This window comes from Elgaria multicarinata, chromosome 16 (assembly GCF_023053635.1).
Source record: "Elgaria multicarinata webbii isolate HBS135686 ecotype San Diego chromosome 16, rElgMul1.1.pri, whole genome shotgun sequence".
Taxonomy (NCBI): Eukaryota; Metazoa; Chordata; class Lepidosauria; order Squamata; family Anguidae; genus Elgaria; species Elgaria multicarinata.
The window spans coordinates 1,308,236-1,324,122 of record NC_086186.1 but is presented as its reverse complement, the minus strand read 5'-3'; the positions used below and the strand labels follow the sequence as shown (position 1 = coordinate 1,324,122).

The window sequence follows — 15,887 nt, the reverse complement described above, 5'->3', positions numbered from 1 at the left end:
TCCTACTATTGATGTTGGGCTTTTTTAAAAAAGAAAAGAAAAAGGAAATGTCAGCCCCCTGGAGGGCATCAGCCAGTTGGGCAGGATGGGAACAGCTACTAATAATCAATCAATCAATCAATCAATCAATCAATCTTGGTCTTGGTTGAAATTGACTTGATATTGACCAATAGGGATGGGGCCCACTTTCCCAATTTTACTAACTATGCCTATATATTTTAAATATGTGTATGTTTTAAATAACTCTTTTAGCCTGTTGTACAAAAGACTGTGATTTTATGGTTTTAAATTAATGATTGTTGGTATTGCTTTTATTGAGTCTGTGACCGCATAATAAAAATCTGAATCTGACCAATAGGGATGACTTAGTGGATAAAGTGACAGTTACGGGAACTCCGGGGGAAAGTGACCACATCATACTTGAATTCTTGATTATGAAGGAGAAAAAAGTTGAGTGTAGCCATACACGTACTCTGGATTTTAGGAAAGCTGATTTTAATAAACTCAGAACTATGATAAGTAAGGTCCCGTGGCAAGGGAGCCTAATGAGAAAAAGATATATGACGTCCACAGAATGCTGTGGACGTCATATATCTTGACTTCAGCAAAGCTTTTGACAAAGTACCACATGACATTCTGATTAACAAACTAGCTAAAAGTGGGCTAGATGGAACAACTATTAGGTGGATTCACAGTTGGCTACAGAATCGGACTCAAAGAGGACTTATCAATGGAACCTTCTCAAACTGGGGAGAGGCAACGAGTGGGGTGCCGCAGGGCTCAGTCCTGGGCCCAGTGCTCTTCAACATTTTTATTAATGATTTGGACGAGGAGGTGCAGGGAACGCTGATCAAATTTGCAGATGACACAAAATTGGGTGGGATAGCTAATACCCTGGAAGACAGAAACAAACTTCAAAGTGATCTTGATAGGCTGGAGTGCTGGGCTGAAAACAACAGGATGAAATTTAATAGGGATAAATGCCAAGTTCTACATTTAGGAAATAGAAACCAAAGGCACAGTTACAAGATGGGGGATACTTGGTTCAGCAATACTACAAACGAGAAGGATCTTGGAATTGTTGTAGATCGCAAGCTGAATATGAGCCAACAGTGCGATATGGCTGCAAAAAAGGCCAATGCTATTTTGGGCTGCATTAATAGAAGTAGAGCTTCCAAATCACGTGAGGTCCTGGTTCCTCTCTATTCGGCCCTGCTTAGGCCTCATCTAGAGTATTGCGTCCAGTTCTGGGCTCCACAATTCAAGAAGGACGCAGACAAGCTGGAGCGTGTTCAGAGGAGAGCAACCAGGATGATCAGGGGTCTGGAAACAAAGCCCTATGAAGAGAGACTGAAAGAACTGGGCATGTTTAGCCTGGAGAAGAGGAGATTGAGGGGAGACATGAGAGCACTCTTCAAATACTTCAAAGGTTGTCACACAGAGGAGGGCCAGGATCTCTTCTCGATCCTCCCAGAGTGCAGGACACGGAATAATGGACTCAAGTTAAAGGAAGCCAGATTCCAGCTGGACATCAGGAAAAATTTCCTGTTAGAGCAGTACGACAATGGAATCAGTTACCTAGGGAGGTTGTGGGCTCTCCCACACTAGAGGCCTTCAAGAGGCAGCTGGACAAGCATCTGTCAGGGATGCTTTAAGGTGGATTCCTGCATTGAGCAGGGGGTTGGACTCGATGGCCTTGTAGGCCCCTCCCAACTCTGCTATTCTATGATTCTATGAAATGCAAGTTGATTTCTCCCCCATTCTCCCTATTTACGTCAAGCCAAGCTTCGCCCGAGCGTCGCCTTGGGAGGCTAGGAAGCAGCCGCCGAGGCTCACCAGCTGTGTTCTTGCCTCCACCGGAGCTCACCTGGAAAGGCTGCGGTGTTTTTGCTTGGCAAAAGGTCAAGGAAGGGAGGACATGGCGGAAGGTGCATAATGCCTGGTGTGGAGCAAGTGGACAGCGAGAAACTTCGCTGTTCCCATACTATTAGAACCCAATAGGGCTCCTACAACGAAGCTGACTGGTGAGAGATTCAGGTCAAACCGAAGAAAGGACTTTCTCACATGACCAGTAGTCGCCCTACGGCCTCCGCTTACGCGAGGCCTGGCTGCCAGTCAGGATGGCGCTCTGCTCCCTCCAGGATCCAAGTCAGTAGGACTCCGAACAGGTGTGACTGTGTTTAGGTCTACTCATGGGTTTCCCATAAGCATCTGCTTGGGAACTGTGTGGATGGAACGGTGGACTAGGTGGGCCTTTGCGCTGATCCACCAGACTGTTCTTATGTTCTGACGTGCTGAGCTCTTTTCCAGGATTGGGGCTTAAAGAAGAGAAGGGGTTTGGGGGGGGGGGGGACAGCAACTGTTGTAGTGGAGGAAGCCAACCGTTCAGGGCAGCGACTTGCCCTTCTCGTGGGCTCCCCAAAGGCTTCCAAGTTGGTCTTGTGGGATACAGGATGCTGAACTAGATGGATCTTCTGTCTGATGCAGCAGGGCTCTTCTTAGGTTTTTAAGTCTGCTGCCGCCACCACGTCTACGTTGGCCCTAAGGCGACAGGAAGACCTGGCCAGTGGAGGCCTCCCCTTGCCTTGCCTCAATTGTATTGCAAGTCTGAGAGCTGAGAAGTCTTTGCCCCATCCCACCCCCCAAATTCCTTCTCTCAGTGCTGGTGCCTTATTTGTCTTACTCGGGAGCAAGCTGCCTCCGGAACCCAAGAGACATTTGCAGAGAGGGGCAAGCGTGGCAGCTCCCGTTGTGCCTCAGGGTCGTTGGGTCCTCATAACCTATCTTGCCTCAAAGGCTGATGGGAAGGCCCTCTCTGCTCATGGATTAGGGGTCGAGAGGCCGAAGCGTCAAGTAGATTGGTTTGTCTGGGATCAGGAGGAGGTCGAAAATGGTCCCCACGTCCACGCCCCTCTTGGTTTCGATCTTGAAGTTCTCCAGCATCTGCGGGGGGGGGGGGGAGGAGGGGGAGGAGAGAGAGAGAGAAGTGGGTGAAGGCAGGATGCAAAACAGGAAGCACAACAGGACCCAAGAGGTTGCAACGTCACAGGCTTTGGCCCTCAGACCCAAGATGTTGGTCCAGTCTCAGGCCTCAAATGCAAGGAAGTACAAATCTGACGGTTTCTCTTTCTCTGGGATTCTCATTTTTCTAATCTTACATTCAGGACATCTTGCACTTGAGTTTTTTTCCCCCTTTCAAAATTGCATGAAAATCCATATGCATTTTTGGCCACATGTCTCCTAATGGAATACATTTTTTTGCAAGCAATTTTGCTAATACAATTTGTTTTTTAACATTATTTTCACTAATATACATATTTTTCTCTACACGTCTTTATATGTGCATTTTTGAATTGGAATTTTTTGTGAATTTCAAAGGATAATTGAATTCCAGTTCTCATATTGGTTCGAAAGTGCGAAATTAGATAGGTTTGCATTAAAAAGGGAACTGAGTGAATTTCTCCCCTGTCCCTACTCAGTTAGGTAGAAAGTTTAAATCTGAGAGTCTTCAGCTCCTCCCAGATGACCAGCTTTGAATCCTGGATATGGGGCAGGGGGGATGTTTATTTCCCCAAATGTCTGTTTCCAGTGGAAACAGCGTTTTGAAGAAGGAGGGGAGGCTGAGCAGGGGCCACCTTCCACCAGGCTGGTGGTTCAATGGGCCTCAATCTGGATCCAAGGTGCCGTCATGGAGAGACCGAGTTGCGCTCACGTGGATCAAGAAGAGTTGCATCTCCAGCTCAGCGATCCGGCGGCCGAGGCACTGGCGCGGCCCGAAGCCAAAGCCCAGGTTTCGGAAGTGCTTGGAGTCCTTCTGCAGCCACCTTCCGGGGTTGAATTGCTCAGGCTTTGTGAAAAACCTGGGATCCTGGCCCATTGCATGAATCCCTACTTGGACTAAGGTCTGTGAAGAGGAGGAGACATAAGGGGGAAATGAAAAGGTCTAGCAATGCCACCACCACCCATCTCTGGAGCTGCTGAAACAGAAGCTTTACCTTATTTATTGTTTTGTTTACACTGAGCTGGCTCCAGATATTGCCACTTCAGGAGTAGACCAGGCCTGGGGAACCTCGGCCCCATGGGCCTCGTTTGACCCTCCTGGGCTCCCAGTCCAGCCTTCTGCGGGTTGCCAGGTGGCCGCGACCCCCGTTTCCTGGCCCCACGAGCCCTTTCCACCAACCGCTAGTCATGCGCTGCTCCCCACCGGCCTTTGCTTCCCAGCCTCACAGACTGAAATGCCTCCCCTGGGACTCTGCAACTGGCAGGACGAGCAGGGTGTGCTCTGGCCCCTCCCCCCTCTTGCCTTCAGCCCTGCCCCCCCCGCCATGTCCCCCCCACAAGAGCTTCTCTACCATGGGATTTGGCCCCTGGCCTGGAAGAGGCCACTCACCTCTGAAGGAGGCCCTTTGAAATCAGTGGGATACCTTCAGTCCCATTCATTTCAATGGGTCTCACCCAAACATGGAACCAACCCTTTATTTATAAAACTCAACAGAAAGTTCTCTGGCTGGCTTAGAACAGAAAAATAACCACATTACAATAAAAAATACAACATAAGCAACAAATAGAACACACAATGATAAAATTGAAACAGTCAATTCGAAATGGAGAGCAAGGGAAGAAACCCACAGGGCCTGATCCGTTTAAAAACAGGGAGCAGAGAGGGATAAAAAGCCACAGAGCTCCATCCGTTTCTGGACATTTTTCTTTTTGGAAGTCTGCACAAAAATGCACGCACATTTAGGGCTCAGCACCTTGGACAGCTCCTTTTGCCATCTGACTGTTCTGACCGAACCCCAAAGGGGATTCTCTGCCCCACTGAAAGAGGAGCTATCCGTCTCCACTGAGGCAAAGTAAAGAGAGCCGTTTACCAGAGACACGTTTGTGAAACCACGTGCTCCCTTTGGTGAGTAGGGACAATTAGAATAGATTATTCCATGCTAAGGCACCTTCCCCCAACCTGCTGCTCTCCAAATGGTTTCAGTTCCCATCAGCCCCAGAAAGTACAGTCAATGGTTAGGAATTCTGGGAGCTGCAGCCGAAAACGTCCAGAAGGCACCAGGTTGGGAATGGCTGATGCAAAACAGCCAGGACGCTGCGGTGGTCATCCAGAAAGCTTTGCCAGGGGCTCGTGGGCCAATGTCTCCCTCCCAGCCCCACTGTTGGCCCTTTGTGAGGATCAAGGTGAGGAAGGGCCACATCCGGCAGCCTGAATTGTTTGAAGGAAGGGTGAGAGAGTGCCATCGTCAATAAAAGTAACACTAGCCGTAATATTCCACGCCACGTACTCACCTTGGCAGGAATGAAGTAATTCTGAAGGATGATCTCTTCCGTCGTGTATCTTTGCACTGTCACTGCAACTGGGTGGAGCCTTGAGTGGGGCAGGAGGGGGGAGAAAGAGAGGAGAGGCATTTAGCGACACAGCACTCCTCCACTCCCAAGCACTCAGGACCAGCAGGGACGGGTTGGCTTCAACCCTGCAGAGTCCCTGATGGTCGCGGTTGGAATCCCCATCGCCTACGGAAGTAGGGGAACTTTAGAAAGAGAAAGAGAGAGAGAGAGAGAGAGAGAGAGAGAGAGAGAGAGAGAGAGAGAGAGAGAGAGAGAGAGAGAGCACATTCTGGGCATCTCTTCAACAAAGGCACATAATGCCAGGACTGTTCAGCGATCCTGGAAGCAGCCCAGTGGTCCATGGCAGAAGTCCCATTGGTGGGACACAGTGGCCCAGGCAAACTTGAGCAGAATTGACACAGGAATTTGGGGGAAATGGTTTTGTGGAATGCCTTCCCACCAGCACCAGCTTTGTTTCACCAATTCGTTCCGCTGATTCTTCAGCAGGTTTACTTGGGAGTAAGTCCCATTGAATGCAATGGGGCCTACTTCTGATTTGACATGCCCGGGACCCACACTGCCTGATTCACCCCTGCCCGCCCTCTGCCCGAATGCAGCCCGGGACCCTTCTTGGCTGGGGGGCAACTTTTGCATAAGGCGTCTTGCGCATTTCCTACGGCCGTCTATGAAGGCTCCCCTCCAAATGCTCCCCCTTCCTGGGTGTGGGTGTGTGGCTCTCTCGGTGGAAGGCCCTCCTGACATGACGCACTCGCCCTAGAGAGAGTCGCCTAGGGCCAACGCGGCTTTCATAGAATCATAAAATCATAGAATAGCAGAGTTGGAAGGGACCTACAAGGCCATCGAGTACAACCCCCTGCTCAGTGCAGGAGTCCACCCTAAAGCATCCCTGACAGGTGGTTGTCCAGCTGCCTCTTGAAGGCCTCTAGTGTGGGAGAGCCCACAACCTCCCTAGGTAACTGGTTCCATTGTCATACTGCTCTAACAGTCAGGAAGTTTTTCCTTATGTCCAGCTGGAATCTTTCTTCCCATCTAGTCACCAAGTTAAGATTTTGTTCCCTGAGGCCTTTTCTGGTGCTTCCAGACAGGCAGCTCCGAGCACAGCCGACCAAAAGACACAGTGCAGGCATCCCCCCATTTCCTCCATAAGGGATTCTTCATGGAAACCATTAAGCAAGGAAGCATTGGGGAAACTCTGAACCGAGTCACAAGCGGAAGACTGTGAAATCCCATGACTGACGCAGACTAGTGGCATGAAAGGAGCCTCGTCTGGAAGCAGCCTGTCATCTTTCCTATTAGAATAGGGAATGCTATTTTATTCTCTTTTCCATGATAGCAGATTCAGCTATTTATTTATAGGCTGGTTTTAGCTTTTCCATTTTTTTTTAAAAAAAGAAACTTATTTCATTTTACTCTTTGCATTGAATTTCTGTTATCATGTTAGCTTTGCTATTTGCATCTATATTTTTCCTAGGTTCGTTTTGCCCTGTTGGTTTTAGATCTTCACTTGTATTTATTGTATTATTATTCTATTTGACCATAATTGTGTGATGGCCAGAGAACCTGTCTTATTGGTGCCTTGTAAATAGAGGTAATCAAGAAATGACAAATTAATGGAAATGGGTTCATCATAGAAAGAAACACACACATTCACACACAATACCTCAGGACTTCTTTGATGGTGGCTTTGAGCAGTGGAACGGATTTCAGCCTCTTGAGGACATCCCCCTGGGAAGACGCCTTGGCTGCCAAAATCTCTGCCCGCAGCTGCTCCTGCAGGGCTGGCGCTCGGGCCAATTCATACATGGCCCACTGGAGAGTCATCGAGGTCTAGAGGCAAACCAAGAGCAGCCATCAACCATGAGGGTAAATGTGGCGATAACCACCTTTCTGTCCCTTCGGTATGTCTGGGGTTTGTATGTCTAGTAAGTGCGGAATGTTTGACTGAGTGGGTGGGGCTGATCATAGATTTAGGGGGGGGAGTGCCCTGGCAATGGCAAATACCAGCAGTAGGTGGAAGTTCAGGCTGCCTTAAACCAGGTGCCAACTCTCCCATGCCCCAAACACAACCAGTACAGACGAGCGGAGGACCCGAGAAATGACGTTGCAAGGAGCAGAACGTCTCGCAGGAGGGAGGGCAGCAATCGCTTGGGAATTCTGGGAGTTTTGGTCTGGAGGGGGGAGGGCTGGGCTCTACCACCCTGGTCTCCATTCTGAGAAAGGGCCCCAGTGTCTCCTTACTGTATCCACCCCTCCTGCCATCATCTCCGTCATGCTGGCTTTGATGTTCTCGATGGGTAGCTTGTCCTGCAATAAAAGGCTGGACAGAATGCCTGTATATTCTTCGGCGCTCTTCCGCTTCAAACGGAGGTCTCGGTAGATGTTCTGTATACACTTGTCAGCTGGAGAGACAGAGAGCAAACAGCTGGGGACATGCCGTGGTGTCCACAGCGTGAGCCATAGAGCCAGTGGGGGCACCATGCAGGCCACAATCTCAACCAGCAACACAGCCCTCCCTTTAGTCAAGCGCAGAAAAATGTGTTCTGCCGTGTTGCAGCAGAAGCCGGCGTTGAGCAGAGTGCATTGGCTAATGCCATTGCTATTTACTGTTTTACTCTGTACAGCACCATGTACATTGACGGTGCTATATAAATAAATAAATAAATAAATAAATAAATAAATAAATAAATAATAAATTGCTGTCGTGGAACCATCGCCACCTCCATTCCCAGTTCAGCTTTGCAGCATTAGAGTTGGGGGGTGGGGAAGGACAGGGAATGTGCTTGACTGATAACCATTTTTAAAAAACAAAAAACGGGACTTCAGACTGGCATGTGAGACCTTGGAGCAGCAGTCCCCAAACTTTTTGAGTCAGTGGGCACATTTGGGATTTTGAGCGAGTGTTTTCATAGAATCATAGAATAGCAGAGTTGGAAGGGGCCTACAAGGCCATCAAGTCCAACCCCCTGCTCAATGCAGGAATCCACCTTAAAGCATCCCTGACAGATGGTTGTCCAGCTGCCTCTTGAAGGCCTCTAGTGTGGGAGAGCCCACAACCTCCCTAGGAAACTGATTCCATTGTCGTACTGCTCTAACAGGAAATTTTTCCTGATGTCCAGCTGGAATCTGGCTTCCTTTAACTTGAGCCTGTTATTCCATGTCCTGCACTCTGGGAGGATCGAGAAGAAATCCTGGCCCTCCTCTGTGTGACAACCATTTAAGTATTTGAAGAGTCCTATCATGTCTCCCCTCCATCTTCTCTTCTCCAGGCTAAACATGCCGAGTTCTTTCAGCCTCTCTTCATAGGGCTTTGTTTCTAGACCCCTGATCCTCCTGGTTGCCCTCCTCTGAACACGCTCCAGCTTGTCTGCGTCCTTCTTGAATTGTGGAGCCCAGAACTGGACGCAATACTCTAGATGAGGCCTAACCAGGGCCGAATAGAGAGGAACCAGTACCTCACGTGATTTGGAAGCTCTACTTCTATTAATGCAGCCCAAAATAGCATTTACCTTTCTTGCAGCCACATCGCACTGTTGGCTCATATTCAGCTTGTGATTACAACAATTCCAAGATCCTTCTCGTTTGCGCTATTGCTGAGCCAAGTATCCCCCATCTTGTAACTGTGCATTTGGTTTCTATTTCCTACATGTAGAACTTGGCATTTATCCATATTAAATTTCATTCTGTTGTTTTGGGCACTCTCAGCAAATGGCAGCCGTGGGGTGGGGCCTTGCCCTTAGTTCCACTGCACACGATGTCCATTTCCCAAGGTTAGATGCTTTCACAGTGCGGCTTTTAAAAGCATTCCCAAATGGTGTTGCAATTCTACTTGCAGGGCCATTTCCGTTTGGCCCCACATTTAATAGGGCCAAGCAGGAATCCCACCCACCCCAATCTGAGGGTGGAAAAGCTGGAGTGCCTTTATGGCTGACTAGCAGGTGGAAAATGGGGGTGGGGGTGATGTGTCCAGCTGAGGGCAACTCAAGCCAAACACTGGCTTTGGGGGTGGGGGTGGTAATGGCTGCTGGTCACAACAGACTCGTTTTTCAGAAGACAAACAGCTGTGGTTAAAAAAGAAGGGTCTTGCCCAAGAAACTAAATCCAAGGCAGAGGTAGGTTTGAGCTCCAAAACACAAAGCCACTCTTTTGAACCCAAACAAAAATAGCACAGCGTGGGGGGGGGGCAGCCCATCACTTTGCAGCCTGCCTTCCTCCCAGGTAAAGTCATCGTCGTCATCACCTTAAGAAATCAAAGAACGATCCGGCAGGACAGGGACCTTGAGAGGCTCCACGCGGCTGCCTCTGGTGTTTCCCATGGCCAAGATGCAGCCTTGACACTGGGAAGGAGCTGGTGCTCTGAGGCTCCCTCTCCCCTCCTGCCTTTGCTTGGTGACCCCAGCCAGGGTCCAGCCGCCACCCTATTCAAACTTCCTTGGGCGAGCTCTGGAGGGATGGCAGGTCCACGCTGCCAGCCATCAGCATGCTCACCATGCTTGAAGATGACGTCCCAGGCCCTCACGTGGTTCTGCCAAGTCTTGGAATTGATCTTGCGCAGGAGGCTGGGCGGGATGTACAGCATCAGCGAGGTGGTGTGGAACATCAGTGTGATGGCGTCAATGAACCGCTGCCCCTCGGGGTCAATGTGGTCCTGCAGGAGGCCCAGGCGCGTGCCGTACAGGACGTTGCACACGGCTGGGAGGGGGAGGGAGGGGGAAAGGACGGAGGTAAATGAGGGCCTGCAGAGCCAAGGCATTTCTGCCATGGGTGGGGTGGAGGAGGGGATCCAAACCCAAGTGCTTTCACTATGCATCGCGTTAATTTCCCAAGGTTGGTTGCATTTGTGGTGCAGGTGTAAAAAGCATTTTCAAACAGACTGGGATACATCTATTTGCAGGGCCATTTTTGCCTGGCCCTCACTGACAGAAAACCTTCCCTCACTATTTGTGGTTGGCAAGGTCGGCGCGCCGTTTGGGTGGATTGCGGGCTGGAAGGATCAGGAATCTGGGGCCGCTGACTGGTGCCACCAGAGTGCCTGTCTTGGTCACCATTTCCCTGCTCCTCCGCGTCCCTCCATCTGAGTGACACGACATCTCCATGCAAGAGCCGCTGCCAGGCCAGGACCTGCCGATGGACCCCTGCAGCTTCATGGGTTTCTGCGGGAGCTGCTTTGCTGAGTCCCCTGGAGGACTTATGAAAATTGTCTGAGCCTGCAAAGCACATCTCCCTGTGTCTTCTACCACTGGGGTGGGCAGAAGGTAGATCTCCAGATGTTTTGGACTTCAACTCCCATAAGCCCCTGCCAGCATGGCCAACAGCCAGGGATGCTGGGAGCTGAAGTCAAAACATCTGGGGATCTACCTTCAGCCTAACTGTGTTCGACCTGTTGGGATGAGAAATCAATTGCCTGGCTTTGCATTCTGGGAAATGCAAATAAATCCAAAGCGTTGTTTCTTAATGTGCCTATGGAGACCATAACATAGCTGTTGCGCAGATCTGGGTCCTGCCGGCCCAGGCCCCAAGCCATTTCATTGCCTGGCAAGACCCCGGCCGGCTCCAAGGCCAGCACCGCCCCCCAATTCCCCCACTGACTCACACTCGAGGGCGAAGCGGAAGAGTTCGTTGGTGAGGTCGGCTGTCCATCTCCCCTGGGCGGAGTTCTGGATCTGCACGCTCGCTCTCTTGACAAAGTCCTCCCCCACCTCGTTCAGGAGGGGCACAAAGTTCTCGATCACTTGCAGGGCCAGGGCTTCCTTGTTCAGGACGAGGCGGTCGCGGCGCCAGCCCTCCCCGTTCCTGGCAGAGCAAGAGTAGAAATATATAAAAGAATGCAAGGCGAGGCAACGCAGACCAAGAAACAGCGCAAGAATCCATAACACAGCCATACAAATCGAGACATGGGCCTCTAAAATGCCTGGGAGAACACAAAGCTCCTGGCCTGGCAGCAAAAGGCTCACAACGTAGGTGCCCGGCGAACCTCTTCGGGGAGTTCGTCCCGCAAGTGGGGTGCCACTACTGAGAAGGCCCACTGTCTTGTAGCCACCCACCTAGCTTTCTTTGGCAGGGGCACCTGGAGGAGGGCCTCTGAAGACGCCCGAAGGGTCCGAGCAGGTGCATGCGGCAGGAGACATGCCCTTAAGATACTCTGGTCCCAAGACATCTAGGACTTTAAAGGTCAACACCCACACTTTGAATTGGGCTCGAAAATGGATGGGAAGCCAGTGCCCCTGACGAAGCCCCACAGGATCAAGTCAACCCCTAGTACCTCTATTCTGAAATAACTGGAGTTCCTGTACTATCTCCAAAGGTAACCCAACCAGGAGGTTACCAGAGTGATGCCTGGGCACCTGTCGCCCAGCTACCTCTGTCCAGACCAGGTCATGGCCGGTAGCTCTCCCTAAGCTTCTCAGAGGCACTCCTGGCCACCCCCAGGGCCCTGAGTGGCAGCACTGGATCCAGGAGCCTCCCTAAGCTGGGTGCTCGATCTGCCACATGGTCTTCCACAAACTTATCCACAAACCCCCCTTTTTCCCCCAGACACTGAGTGAAGGAACAGACCGGGGGAGGGGTGGGCGGGCAGCCCTTCCTCTCTTGACACCTGTCCTCCGCACATTCATCTCAAGGTCTGGCCCCACGGGCTGGCGCCCACATCTGCAGCACGAGGCCCCTCAGGGAGGGAGAGAGGGAGGGAGCCTTCACGCGCACGGCTGGCTGTACGCACAAAGCCTTCCAGCCCACCCAGCTCAGGGCTCAGCCTCCACTTTCTACGTTTCAATGATCACACTGTGCATGGGGCAGCCAGGGGCCGGGCTCATCCACGTCATCCCCTCCCCCCAAAAAGTGGGGCGTTATGCTTCGCTGAGCAGGGTGGGGGAAGGCAACCTGGTGCCCTCCAGATACCTTGGACTGAAACTCCCCTCAGTCACAATCCGCATGGCCAATGGTCGGGGATTATAGGACTTGTAATCCAAAACACCTGGGGAGCACCAGGCTGGCCCATGCGTAGTAGGAAGAGTGAGGACAGTAACCTGTGGATACAATGGCAGTGGGTGTGGGCGGGAGGAGGAGGAGGAGGAGGTGGAGGAGGCCGCGGCAGCTGCGCTGGGGTTCTGCTTGCGGGTTTCCCGTGGGCAGCTCATGGGCCACTGCAGGGACAGAGAGCTGGATGAGAGGTGGGCCCTGGGCCTGATCCTGAGGCCCTCCTGCACTTCTGCCTCTCCTGCTTCTGCCCCCCAGTCTCCTTCCCCACCCCCAGCCCCATAGCGCTCCCGCCTTCCCCCGCCGGCCCTCACTTGAGCAGCACGCCATAGGGCTTGTTGCGGAAGTCGCGGTAGGCGGCCCACGGGGGCACGACGAAGCGCTCCGGGTTCCGGCCTTCCGCTCTGAAGAGGGTCGCTGCGTCCGCTGGGTCAATGATGTTGACGCTGTCGTAGGTGCCCAGCTTCTCCCTGGGGAAGAGGAGCGGCGGCGAATCAGAGAGCGGGCAGGAGGCGCACCTGGGGCCGGCCAAGGCCTCCCTGCCCTCTGCCTGCCCCCCCTCGCCCCCCAGCCAGTGCTGGCTCCAGCAGCCCTGGCACAGGCCAAGAGGCTAGAGTGGAGCCGGGGAACTCCTGCCCTCTACATTCCTCAGGCCCCTTCTCAGGCCCTGGAAGTTGGGGGGCACGCCTGGATGCTCTTCTGGAGCTCAGGAGTGGGGAGGGGATCTAGCATTTCCAGGGGAGGCCGGGGGGGGGGTATTGCCTACAGGAGCCAGGGCCAGCTCCAGGGCCTTGGGCGAGTCCCCCCCTCCGTGGGCCCCATTCTCACTGCCAGGGCCATGGGGGGGGCTCCTCCTCTTTCTCATCATAGCTGCTGCCTGCTTGCTTGACAAGCTGAGCCCCAGGGAGCAGGTGGGCCTCTGCTGCTGCTGCTGCTCTTCCTCACCGCCACCGTGGTGGTCGGGGGCCAGAGTGAGTGAGAGGCAGGAGAACAAGCAGGTTTCGGGGGGGGTGAGGGGAGAAGCAGAGGAGCGAGTCCAGGGGGCTATTGACCCTTGACCTGGCCCTGCCTCCAGATGCCCCTCCTTCAGCTTCTAGGAGGGGCCCCGGCCGAAAGAGGCAGCTAGCTGGGCACCAGCTGGGGAAAGCGGGAGGCCTCTTCTTACACTGCATCCCCAAAAGGAAAGAGCACAGATTTGCATTAAATGGGCATGTGCAAATTTAGATGGATAGCTGCCCATTCAGAAAGAATTGCTCAAATTGAAGTAGAGGTCCAAGAGACCCTGCCCTAGCCGAGAAGGCGTTGACCTGTGTGACTTGTAAGCCTGCTCAGTCTGCTCGAGGGCTACTACTACTCAGCCCTTCAAGGGCTACTACTACTCAGCCCTTGAAATGCAGGGCCTGATCCCCCAAAGTGGATCAGCACCTCGGAGGGCTCCTTTGGAGTTCTGACTGAAGCCCAGAGCGGGTGCCCTGCCCCATGGAACCAGGAGCCCCCTCCCCGCCACCCCCCCCAGATCTATGGGAGAGGCCCTGTGGAGATGCCCCTGTACCCATAGAGGCCCACATGCGTCACGCCCCCAAACGTATTGTTTTCAATTGCCTTCACAACTTTTTAACAAGTAAGGAGACATATAAGTGTTAATAATAAATAAATGATATCAAATATCTGAGAGAGAAAAAGTGGCAGATAAGAGTGTGCAATTATTCTGGGGCTCTGCCCTGATTTTTAATTTTGAATAAAAACTGGCTTCAGATTCATATTTAGCCCTTTTAACGTTTGGGGGCCTTGGACAGAGTAGTAATAATAATACTAATAATAATACTAATAATAATAATAATAATAATAATAATAATAATAATAATAATTTTATTTGTTACCCGCCTCTCCCTCTGGATCGAGGCGAGGTACAATACAAATAAAAACACCATAAAACACATACAACTAATTCAAACGTTTAAAACCAGTGCGTCATTAAAAACAGCACACCATTAAAAAAAGGCATCTTAAAATTCAGCTGGTTAGGCCTACCGGAAGAGATCAGTCTTTATGGCTTTCTTAAATTCTGGAAGACTGTTAAGTTGACGAATCTCTCCCGGCAAGACATTCCACAAACTGGGAGCGGTAGAAGAAAAGGTCCTCTGTGGGGGAGGGGGGCAGAATCAAGTCCAAAGGAAGTGAGGCTGGTGGCTACCAGGAGGAGCAGAGCCTTCTCTGCTGTGGCACCCCGGCTGCGGAATGAGCTCCCTAAGAAGGTTTGCTTGGCACCTACACTGTACTCCTTCCATCGCCAGCTGAAGACCCTTTTATTTTAACAGTCTATCAACTTAACTTAATTTTAACTTTGCTGTTTTAACTGCATTTTAAAATTGTATTTCTGCACTGCTGCTCAATTTTATCCTGGTTGTGTTTTTATAGAGAGCTCCTGCTATTGGGCGGTATAGAAATGTAATAAATAAATAAATTGCATTTTATATTATGCTTTTATACTGTTTGTTTTATATTTCAAATTATTTCCATGGTTTTAATTTTTGTAAACTGCCCAGAGAGCTTTGGCTGTTGAGCATTATAAAAATGCAATAAATAAATAAAATAAAATAAAATAAATAAGCCCCTTCTTGCCCAATGCATTGCCCCCCACCACCCTGCCCAAGGCTTCTCCAAAGGGATTGCACAGCGTTGCGATGCCACAGAAATGAAATGGATCTCCAGAGGAACCGGACCCCTGGGCAAAGGGGCAGCCAGACCCACAGAGGCAAAGAAAAGCCCTTACCTGTAGATGGGCCCCAATGTCTGGAATTTGTGCACAATGATGTTGTGGACGTTTTGGAAGCCGCCTTCTTTCCAGAAGAAGTACAGGTTGAACCAGTTGGTCCTCCAGTTGCCCGGCAGTTCGCTATAGGGCCTGGCCACTTTCCCTTCGAGGGGAGTGGGGTACAGCTTTCCAGAAGCTACGTGAACCCTGTGGTAGCCAGGGGGGTGGGAATCCTCCGGCCAGCAGAAGAGCCGTGGGTTTCTGGGGAGGCCCAAAGGAGGCACGCAGAGGCGGTGGAGTGCTGCTAGCATCGTGCGGCAGGAAAAGAGCAAAGACCAGAAAGAAAGCAGGAGGCCTGAGGGGGGGGATCCTGCTGCCAGAGGTGAGAGTCCTCTGGAGTGATGCAAGCGTCCCGCACAGAGGCTTTTATAGCAGCGCACGCGGCTCCCTCAAGGACGCCCATCTGGAACGCCTGCTCATCTGCCCCTGCCTCTTTTTTCCTTCTCTTTTTAAAAAGAATATATTTTATTAACAGTTTTAAAAGGAAGTCTGGCCGACATAATTAAGGCAGCAACCCTATCCATGCTCACCTGGGATTAAGTCTCACTGAGCTGGACGGGACATGCATTGGATTGCACAGGAATTCAGCACAGGTGTGATTCTAAATGCCAGCTTCTTCACCCTCTTCAGCACAACAGAAAAGGGGGTTGTGAAACGGGAGACCTGATGCATTTCTAAATCTGAATATCAACCATCAAGGGCATCACACTGGAAGGATTTGCAAGCGTGCCTTTCCAGGAGGGTTGGC

General features: G+C 51.4%; 1 protein-coding gene across 1 annotated transcript; it reads right to left on the bottom strand.

The window, feature by feature from the left end:
* Window positions 1-1,014: 1,014 nt before the first annotated feature.
* LOC134409597 (cholesterol side-chain cleavage enzyme, mitochondrial) lies at window positions 1,015-15,525 on the bottom strand. Its single transcript, XM_063142392.1, has 9 exons — window positions 15,098-15,525; window positions 12,639-12,794; window positions 10,943-11,142; window positions 9,838-10,041; window positions 7,591-7,751; window positions 7,013-7,179; window positions 5,293-5,371; window positions 3,713-3,904; window positions 1,015-2,943 (listed from the first exon to the last, which is right to left on the bottom strand). Exons 1-9 carry the CDS (start codon window positions 15,388-15,390, stop codon window positions 2,827-2,829), a joined length of 1,569 nt encoding a protein of 522 aa, XP_062998462.1. The 5' UTR covers window positions 15,391-15,525; the 3' UTR covers window positions 1,015-2,826.
* Window positions 15,526-15,887: the final 362 nt, after the last annotated feature.

Bases quoted from the DNA above. Each gene is read 5' to 3' on its own strand.
- LOC134409597 (XM_063142392.1), bottom strand. From the start codon at position 15,390: ATGCTAGCAGCACTCCACCGCCTCTGCGTGCCTCCTTTGGGCCTCCCC. The intron at 11,143-12,638 runs GTGAGGGCCGGC...TTGCTCTGCCAG, and splicing joins CCCTATGGCGTGCTGCTCAA to GAACGGGGAGGGCTGGCGCC. The intron at 7,180-7,590 runs GTAAGGAGACAC...GTTTGCCTCTAG, and splicing joins TGGCAGGAGGGGTGGATACA to ACCTCGATGACTCTCCAGTG.